At 45.0% G+C, this 10,144-nt stretch overlaps 2 protein-coding genes across 18 annotated transcripts in view; both read right to left on the reverse strand.

Annotated features, from left to right (window-relative positions):
• Positions 1-8,908, reverse strand: part of kiaa1109 (KIAA1109 ortholog) — a 64,673-nt gene extending 55,765 nt beyond the window's left edge. For 16 of the 17 annotated variants that reach the window (XM_029827473.1, XM_029827467.1, XM_029827523.1 and 13 more), the window contains exons 1-11: positions 8,762-8,908; positions 6,303-6,432; positions 5,494-5,610; positions 4,542-4,620; positions 4,404-4,468; positions 4,110-4,284; positions 3,747-3,828; positions 3,474-3,667; positions 2,712-2,791; positions 2,456-2,606; positions 1,649-1,805 (exon numbers count right to left, since the gene is read on the reverse strand). In XM_029827473.1, coding sequence (XP_029683333.1) covers positions 1,649-1,805; positions 2,456-2,606; positions 2,712-2,791; positions 3,474-3,667; positions 3,747-3,828; positions 4,110-4,284; positions 4,404-4,468; positions 4,542-4,620; positions 5,494-5,610; positions 6,303-6,408 — 1,206 coding nt within the window. In that variant the 5' untranslated portion in view covers positions 6,409-6,432; positions 8,762-8,908. Of the gene's footprint in view, positions 1-1,648; positions 1,806-2,455; positions 2,607-2,711; positions 2,792-3,473; positions 3,668-3,746; positions 3,829-4,109; positions 4,285-4,403; positions 4,469-4,541; positions 4,621-5,493; positions 5,611-6,302; positions 6,433-8,066; positions 8,174-8,761 lie in introns of all 17 variants that reach the window. The other variant, XM_029827437.1, reaches the window with a different exon arrangement.
• LOC101079637 (transmembrane protein KIAA1109 homolog) overlaps positions 1-10,144 on the reverse strand; it is a 235,245-nt gene that overhangs the window by 56,287 nt on the left and 168,814 nt on the right.

Raw genomic sequence — 10,144 nt, forward strand, 5'->3', positions numbered from 1 at the left:
AGAGACAGATGAGAGAGAGATGAGAGTGAGAGATGAGAGAGGTGGGAGAGAGAGATGAGTGAGAGATGAGAGAGAGATGAGTGAGAAATGAGAGACAGATGAGAGAGAGAGACAGATGAGAGAGATGAGTGAGAGATGAGTGAGAGATGAGTGAGAGATGAGACACAGATGAGAGACAGATGAGAGAGAGAGAGACAGATGAGAGAGGTGAGAGAGAGAGATGAGTGAGAGATGAGAGAGAGATGAGAGACAGATGAGAGAGATGAGTGAGAGATGAGTGAGAGATGAGAGACAGATGAGAGAGAGAGAGACAGATGAGAGAGAGATGAGAGGTGAGAGAGAGATGAGTGAGAGATGAGTTAGAGATGAGAGACAGATGAGAGAGAGAGACAGATGAGAGAGAGAGATTAGTGAGAGATGAGAGAGAGATGAGTGAGAGATGAGAGACAGATGAGAGAGAGAGACAGATGAGAGAGATGAGTGAGAGATGAGAGAGAGATGAGTGAGAGATGAGAGACATATGAGAGAGAGATGAGTGAGAGATGAGAGAGAGATGAGTGAGAGATGAGAGACAGATGAGAGACAGATGAGAGAGAGAGACAGATGAGAGAGAGATGAGAGACAGATGAGAGAGAGAGAGACAGATGAGAGAGAGATGAGAGACAGATGAGAGAGAGAGACAGATGAGAGAGAGAGAGACAGATGAGAGAGAGATGAGTGAGAGATGAGAGAGATGAGTGAGAGATGAGACAGATGAGAGACAGATGAGAGAGAGAGACAGATGAGAGAGAGATGAGAGACAGATGAGAGAGAGAGACAGATGAGAGAGAGAGAGAGATGAGTGAGAGATGAGAGAGAGATGAGAGACAGATGAGAGAGAGAGACAGATGAGAGAGAGAGACAGATGAGAGAGAGAGAGACAGATGAGAGAGAGATGAGAGAGATGAGAGAGAGAGATGAGAGACAGATGAGAGAGAGAGAGACAGATGAGAGAGAGAGAGACAGATGAGAGACAGATGAGAGAGAGAGACAGATGAGAGAGAGATGAGAGACAGATGAGAGAGAGAGACAGATGAGAGAGAGAGAGACAGATGAGAGAGAGATGAGAGAGATGAGAGAGATCCTGTGAGACAGATGAGAGAGAGATGAGAGACAGATGAGAGAGAGAGAGACAGATGAGTGAGAGATGAGAGACAGATGAGAGAGAGAGACAGATGAGAGAGATGAGTGAGAGAGATGAGAGACAGATGAGAGAGAGAGACAGATGAGAGAGAGATGAGAGAGATGAGAGAGAGAGATGAGAGACAGATGAGAGAGAGAGATGAGAGACAGATGAGAGAGAGAGAGACAGATGAGAGAGAGATGAGAGAGATGAGAGAGACAGATGAGAGACAGATGAGAGAGAGAGAGACAGATGAGAGAGAGATGAGAGAGATGAGAGACAGATGAGAGAGAGAGACAGATGAGAGAGAGAGAGACAGATGAGAGAGAGATGAGAGAGATGAGAGAGACAGATGAGAGACAGATGAGAGAGAGAGAGACAGATGAGAGAGAGATGAGAGAGATGAGAGACAGATGAGAGAGAGAGACAGATGAGAGAGAGAGAGAGAGATGAGAGAGATCCTGTGAGACAGACAGAGGGAGTCACCCTGTTTTTGGTAAACAGCAGGTCGATGGTGGCATCAGCGATGATGTTCATGCGGAGCTCGAAGGCCTGGATCTGCCGGGGCCGTCCAGGCTGTGCAGCCTCCGTCACCTTCATGGGCTGATAGTCAGCCGGCAGGAAGAACTTCCACAGGCAGTCCCTGGGAAATGTAAGAAATAGTGATGAGCGCTTCAGCACCCTCCCCTAACCCCAAAAGGATTGAGTCCATCCCAGCTGTTGGACCCTGTTTCCATGGGAACCCTCCACTCCTCAGCCCAGTCCCCAACAGACTGAGCTACCATGTGGTTTATTATGTTGTGGTTACCATTTAATCTTTATTATTAGTAGTAGTTTCATTATTAGTCTAACCATTATTATTATGGTTATTGTGATTATTATGATGATTATTATTGTTATTGTTGTTTTTGTTATTATTAGTGCTATTATTGTTATTCTAAGCATTATCTGACCATTATGTGCTAATGAGTTTGTCTCCTCTCATCTGCTTTATCCCTTTTGGGGTCACAGGGAGGGTCCACAATGGGTCCACCCCCGGATGAGTTGCCAGTTCTTTGCAGGTTCCTATATGATTCGGTACCTTGCTCAAGGGTACCTTGGCAGTGCTCTGAAGGTGTTGTGGGGGAAAGTGCCAGAGGGTTCTTGGTTTGAGCCCCAGTGCAGACAGAACACCTTCTATGCTTTGTCTGCAAAGGGGCTCAAACCAAGAACCCTCCGTTTCTCATCCCAGCTCCCAACAGACCTAATGAGCTAACCCGAACCAGCGAATGAGTTTGAATGATGCTTATTCACCGCTGACGATCTGCCCAGGGTCCGTAGTTGAAGTCAGTTCCTTTTCCACAGACAATGTCAAGCCCCCAACACGGAGGCAGGTCCTGGAGCTTATCGTCCTCACTGCTGGTCTCTGCCTCTTCCCCATCCTCCTCCTCCACAGGCACCAGACCTACACACAAACACACACTCTAACACACTCTTCATCTCCTTCACATACCCATCTCTCTGATATCTACTGCTCAGTCTGTGTGTGTGTGTGTGTGTGTGTGCCTACCAGGTTCATCCTGGTAATAGTAGATGTCAACATCGTTGGACTGCATCACTACAAACCCTTCTCCCATCAGCCTGGGGGGTCTAAATCAGGACAGTTTAGACAGAGATTTCTGAGATATGTTCATAAAGAGGAATCCAAAGAATAAATAAATATTAGCTCTTCATTGAAAGCTGCCTCGTAGAATAGCTTCACAAATGGAGCTGATTTCATTAGGTGGACCATCTTTAAGACATGTCAAGGACTGCTTGTGGCTGAAGTCGCCAACATGGCCTACAACGGTTTCAGGTGCTGACTTGATTTAAGCGTGCGTCCGTACTCAGCAGGTCAGAGTTCTGCTCTGCTAAACTTTAATCGGCTGAAGGGAAGAGAGAGATTTACTTACAGTTTTTAACACAGCACATTTAAAGTTAAGGGGGGAAATGCAATGGATGCCAGATCAAATTCTTCTACCAACATTTTGAACAACTTAACCTTTCATTTCTCTTAAAAAGAAGCAACATTATGTCTTATTGTTCAGTCAATCCAAACACAAGAGTTACTTTGAGCTTGTCTTCTATATTAGTTCAAACTGAATGTGAAAGTTTGGGTTGAAACTATAATTCTACAAGCAATGAGCTCAAAGTCTATAGTTTGAGCTCTGACAATAACCTGACTTGAAAAATGTATGTTTACAAGTCTGTCTGTAATAACTCGTGTTAGTACCAAAAGTCTGCTCCGATTATTTTACCGGTGATGAGTTACATGAGCAAAAGAGGGACTGACTCGTCATTTTGTAGGCCAAGGTAGCGTGGGCTGGGAACCAGCATCACACGGACGTTCTCCAGCGAGCCCTTGACGATGTGCATGTACTGATCCAGGTGGCTCGATGGCGGCTTGGTGGCGTACGTCAAGAAGGCATCTTCAAAGTTCATGCACAAGGTTTGAGGGAGGTAGTGGTTCCCAAAGGCCAGACGACCCTACAAGACAGTAAACTTGGAATACTTGGTAGAAATTTCCAAGATTGAATCCTTGTTTGCCTTTTTCCGAAGGACTCACAGTGCTGATGTTCACTTTGATGACAGGAATGAGAGAGCGCCAAGACGATGAGGGGTCCGCACTCTCCGCTTTAATGTCCACACTAACAAATAGTCAGAGGACACAAGTCCATTCACTTCTCCAGAAATGGTTAAAGCACTGATCACAATGGTTAGATTCTGCTTCTAAAGGATTTTGCCAAGAATTAAGGAGTGCCTAAGTGCAGCTCCAGCCGCTCATTAGGGCTCAAAGGAAAGTGCTGACTTCTGCTTACTTGCAGTTTGGTCTTCAGCTCAAACTTGTGCATCAGGCTAATGCAATTATATCATCCAATTAAGACAAGTGCAGGGGCCAGATACTGTAACTATGGAACATTGTTCAGACCTTTCCAGGGTCTTTTTGGAATCCTTTCGTCCTCTCTCCTCATCCTTTTTGGGCGTCATTAGTGTGGACTCCAGTCCAAACGTCTCCTGCAGTCGGGCGTAGAGGTCAGTGCGGTTGTAGACATGAAATTCAAAGCCGTTGACTGTCACGTAAAGCCTGGTTTCTGCCTTAGGGTCTGAAGATGAGAAAGAGTGGGGATTCAGGCTTCTAAAGACAAGTGATGTGGTAAAGCTGTGTCGTTCCACGCACAAATTAGGATCTGGAAAGACTTTGTTCACACATTCTCTCACTGACCGTGCTGTTTCTGTTTTGGGTTAAACATTTTCCACCAGCGAAATATGAGGAAGCCATCCTGTATCCTGCCAGCAGAAAAGGGTCAGTGAGCGTGGAGGGACAATCAGAGGACAGAGCAGATGCAAACGCCGCAGCCACCTGAGAGACATGTCTCCGTTGATGTAGTAGACATCTCGGAACATGACCTTTCCTGACAGCACGGAGAAGGAGAAGGACCCTGGGAAAGACCACAGATTCCAGGTTACACCTTTTTAGCTGCTGCTCTCATTACTACGGAAATCTCTTCATTATGTTCTCATTAAGCTTTACTGGGCATGAAATTGAAACATGACTGTCTTCTATTAATTGTTTTCAGGTGAAACTATTTTCAATGATTCAATGCCTGAGTGTCAAAATCTAACCGTGCTCCAGAATTTGTCCCTTCAAATGCTGCAGGACAGGAAGTGTGCGGCTCTTTTGCTCACCACCCTCCTAAAGACGGCCATGACCTCTTCCAAAATAGTTCAGCCCAAAATGAATGTGCTCAGTGTGTAGGGAGAAGAGACCTTTTAATGATGTGTGAATCATCCCAAATAACTGGAATAATCAATAACACCTGTCAATCAAGAACAACTCAAACGGTCCACCAGTAGCTGAGTGGTTCAGGGCGTCTTCACAGTGGGAGGAAGACAGACAATTCATGTGTTCATCCTTTAATCCTTGATAATCACTCGACACAATGTTTCTTAAACATGCTTTGCTCTGAATGTTAATGACATATCTGACTTCAGATCAATTAAGCCTCATTAGAAGCATCAGTGACATGGAGACACCTCTTATGTTAGAGTGCAGATGTCCCTGCCAAATAAAAGGTTTTTCATTGGAAAAGAACAACTATTAGTTGTTTAAATCTAGTCGTTTTCTAAATGAACCTTTGTTTCATTGGCACAGGCAGAAGAACTTTTCTGTTCACACTCAACGCAGACGATCACTGAGGGAAGCAGCTCATCATGAAATATTCAGTGGAGGAGTTAAAGCCTGGAACTGAGAGCTTTGGCACAGCTCCACCTCCCGTTTCATCACCATTCCACAGAGGTCCTGACAAGCTCACCAAGATGAATGTAGCCATCTTTGTAGAGTCTGTTGATGACCAGGGTGAGGATCAGGCCGATGTTGCGGGAGTTGTAATAAGTTAAATAGATGATCCATCCACAGGACAGAATGGTTGCTGAAAAGAAAGCTCAGGTTTAGTCAAGAAGAAATATTGGAGGATCTACGCACTGATGCGTTGCACTGAAACAGAAGGTCGAACCTCAGGTCGAGGCTGGAGGCGGAAGGCAATCAGCAGTCACAGATGACAGCTGTGACTATCGCTCCGAAAGAGGAAGCGGGTTCTTTGGGCCACGCTCTTCCACAACATGGCGACATCACTGTCAGAGGTTTGTCTAAAGCCTGCTAACATCTGCTCCATCTCACGGCCTACTTGCAGGTCAGAGAGCAAACTACAGCTAAGGTGTGGTTTCCTTGTGACCTGACCTTCCTCAGAAAGGTTAGCTGAGCTGTTAGCAGCGAACCGTCAATGGCAGTGAAGCATTTCCTTGTACTTTACTACGATGGCACATCCCCCTGTGGCCTTGGTACTGCCAAAGACAATAGAGCTGCCCCCCTTCCTCAGGGACACCAACCAGACTGATTTGGAGTTCCCGACTTACTGTTGCTGTCTGCCATGATGACATGACCTGTTGTCTTGTCTGCTAGAGCCTCAAATATCAAGACTGTCCTTTCAGTACAGGATCAGTTCCCCTGGTTGGAAAAAGAACGCTAACGATCCATTTCAAAATGCAAAAAGGAGGAACGATGTGTTGAAAGGAACAAGACAACGACTTCTACTTTTGTACTTTTACTAGCGTCTCGACTCACCAATGAGGAGCCAGATGAAGTTGGAGTCGTGCTTGGTTAGGAAGTCATCCAGGTCCACAAAGCTGGGGAAAGTGCTTTCATTGTTTTTGGTGGCGTGCCCCTCCATGGCTACAGGCTGCTCATCCGTGGTCTGAGGCCGACAATGACAGGGTTAGGGTCAGGGTCAGGGTGAGGGTCAGGGTTAGGGTCAGGGTCAGGGTCGGGGTTAGGGTCAGGGTCAGGGTCGGGGTCGGGGTTAGGGTCAGGCTTAGGGTCAGGGTCAGGGTTAGGGTCAGGGTCGGGGTCAGGGTCAGGGTCAGGCTTAGGGTCAGGGTCAGGGTCGGGGTCAGGGTCAGGCTTAGGGTCAGGGTCAGGGTCAGGGTCAGGGTCAGGTTGTTGAGCCTTGAAAGAATTTATTAGCATAAAAGCATGGCAGCTATTGCACATCAGATGTAACTAAAACCTGGACAGGAGCATTAGGGCTCTGCCATTTCAGGTTCTTTATTCTAAATTTGGAGCAGGAAAAATGAAAAAGCTCCAATGTGAAAAGATTGTATTTGAAAGTGCGATCAGAGCTGAATTTCAACCTTAAAATTGAATTATCACTCATCAATCAGTATCAATTAACCACATAACTGGCAAATGACTGTCAATCTATGTTGTAATTTGATAAAAGGGAATAAAAAGAAACATTCTTTTTCTTGTGGGTGGCAGGAAGACAGGAAAAGAGCTGTGTGTGTGTGTGTGTGTGCATCTATGTGTGTGTGTGTGTGCATCTATGTGTGTGTGTGTGTGTGCATCTATGTGTGTGTGTGTGTGCGTCTATGTTGTGTTTGTGTGTGTGTGTGTGCATCTATGTGTGTGTGCATCTATGTGTGTGTGCATCTGTGTGTGTGTGTGTGTGCATCTGTGTGTGTGTGTGTGTGTGTGTGTGCGCATCTATGTGTGTGTGTAAACTGAACTCTCATTCTGGAATTCTGGAATTCCGTTCCAGAAACACACAAATAAGCCCAAATCCTCGGCTGATCCGCTCTTAGTGCTGCAGGCTCTGAGACTGAAATGTGAAGCAATGAAATGGGAACGCTTGAAAACGAACTAAACAAAGGTTCCTGTGTGCTCTGAACACGCCGTGATCACACAAGGATTGTGACAAAATTCCAATGAAAATATAGTGGAAAAAAAGCCCTGAGATTTACAGGTCGTCACACACACACACACACACACACACACACACACACACACACACACACACACACACTAGTTTATCAAGAGGGCAGCAGAAGCCTCAGCATCAGAACACTCCAGATAACCCCCCTCACAACCTGGCCTCCGGTCCTGAAACCATAAAGACTGAAGCAGGTCGATATGCTGCTCTGCAATGGGCCACGTGGAGGACGGACCCCTCACATAAGGAAGGAGCCCACAGAACCTTCCCTCTCCTCCTTTCTGGTTTATTCCCTAACCCCTAACCCATGAGAGGACACTAGTCCATCAACACAGCAGCAGACCTGCCAGAGAACCCCAAAATGACCTCCAGCAGAAGATCTCTGACCACCACACCTGGCTTTATGAGGTGTGATCGGAGTGTGTCATACATTGATGCTACTGACTGGCCCGTTCATTCTGGACTCAGATCCAGCACCTGTGGGACATCACGTGTGACTGCGTGCTGAAAGCCTGACCCAAACCACCGCCACCATATGACACCAGTAATCCAGACCCCCAACGAGGGCTAGGAGCTCGTGTCATTAGTGATCATCATCTCTCTTTAGGAGCAGTACTCACAAATCAAGGGAGGCCCTAAAGTTCTGAGTCCAGTCGCCAGAAGGTTCATGAGGAGGTTCATCTGAGCATCGCTCATCGTTTACTAAAGTCTGGACCAGCTGTCTTTTCTGGGTAAATGATGGAGATAGCAGAGAAAAATAGAAATGTACTTTGAATGAACAGACAGCGTCTACAATAGGGTTAGGGTAACCCGAAGCGCATTACAGCTGATATAAGCAAGTATGTAAGTGGAAACGATACATTTAAATGGCCATTTTTTGACGCGTATTGACGATTTGAGGTAAGACACCAAAGTAGCAGCAACAGCAGATGATTACTAATGATGAAATAGCTAATATGTAATGGCTAAATTATTACTTGGAAATTCTTGATGTGACCTAATAAAGCACACATTTGGGAAGTAGCATGGCTAATCCCGGGTCATTTCCTTAGCCCCATCTCCGCTACTGGCAAAACAATCCAAACGTACTCGTTTTCCGTGTTTCCTTTTTTAACGTTGCTACTTGTTTTCGCAACTTCTTTGTAAAAGGTTCGGTCCATAAGGTTCGGTCCGGTTCATAAACTTGTCATTGTGCTAATAGCTAAACACCATAACGTTAACACTGAATTTAGCTACCGTGCTAATGGTAACAGGCCGCACCCATCACCGTATGTACTGCCAAAGTTTACTGAGTGGTGTAGGGAGCATAACATACCTTAATGTCGTCGGTGAAGCATATGGTCTCATCATTGCTCCAGTTAGTTAGGATTTAATTTCCCTTTGTGATAACTAGCATCCTCTGCTGAATATTTACCTGACAGCCAGCCAGTACAAGCTCTTCCTGGTCGGGTGGAGCAACCACAATATTAACCAATAGAATAATAGCTAGACAAGAACTGACCAATGAGACAGAGGAATGTGGTGACACACTTGAATGACAGGTGAGTCGGCCTATCAACGTTAATGTTTTTATCCTAGTAGGCGGGTTTTCACGCTGACTCCCGAGCACGATGATCGCCATAAGAACGAGTTAAATCAAACATTGTTCACTTTTTTAGTTCGTTCCAAACCATTAAAAACGAAATAACGTTAGTTTTTATTTCTATTGTTAATGTACACTGAACTACCTAGTAAGCACCGTCGTTTACAAAAAAAAAACCCTAATTATAATTTACAAGACAAACCTTTCCAGTATTAATATATTGTCGTACAAACACATTTTAAAAGCGTTTAATTCAGTTTGCAAGGCCGAGGCCATGCTTGTCAACTGGAAACGTGTGGCCCGCTCCCTTTGGGTCAGGGCCGAGGCCCAGTTTCAGTTTACTGGGGTCTTGGGCACCAATAAATCAGTGCCAAGTTTTTCTAGACTTTTGTAAAAACATTTATGGCTCAACTTTGCCTTATATTTCTTCATTTAATATTTAATCAAAATGCTGTGTTCTAATATAATGTTTTCAATCCACAGTCACCTGCACTCATTAATTTTTTTTGTTATAAAAAACATAAAGGGGTGACAAGAAAGAAAAATCAATTTGCCTGAACTCAAAGATGCTGTTGAATGTGAGGGTCTATCTTAGATCTTTTTGGAATCCCCTCAAGATAACAAAAGTCAGAGCAAGGATTTACTAAAAAGGGCTCATAGCTTGTCTCTGCCACTCCACTGGTCATCTATTCATCCACCCATCATCTGTGAAGGTGTCACTCCAGACAACCCATACTAATTACCGGCGTTGCTTTAAAGTTCAATTCTGTCTCATTTTAAATATGCAAGAGTGCAGAGCCCTCAAGAGGACACCTAATTAGAGCGGTCCTGCTCGAGGCAATTACTGCCTACGGTATGCAAACTGTCTTTTATAATTAAAAAAGGAAAAGAAATCAGCCTCTCATCATAGAAAACCTCATCTCAGATATGCTATTCAGCAGTTCACAAAGGTGCTTGCATAAAATGAGTGGTTACCGTATTCCACTAGACTGTAATGATTCTCTGACCCTGAGAAACAGCTTTATTGACTCAGTTTTATATCAACGAGTCATTTCTTGACAAGGATAACCACTGATCAAACCTCTGGTTCTTACTTTAATTTTAAACCACCAGACT

The sequence above is a fragment of the Takifugu rubripes genome, chromosome 2, assembly GCF_901000725.2.
Source record: "Takifugu rubripes chromosome 2, fTakRub1.2, whole genome shotgun sequence".
Taxonomy (NCBI): domain Eukaryota; kingdom Metazoa; phylum Chordata; class Actinopteri; order Tetraodontiformes; family Tetraodontidae; genus Takifugu; species Takifugu rubripes.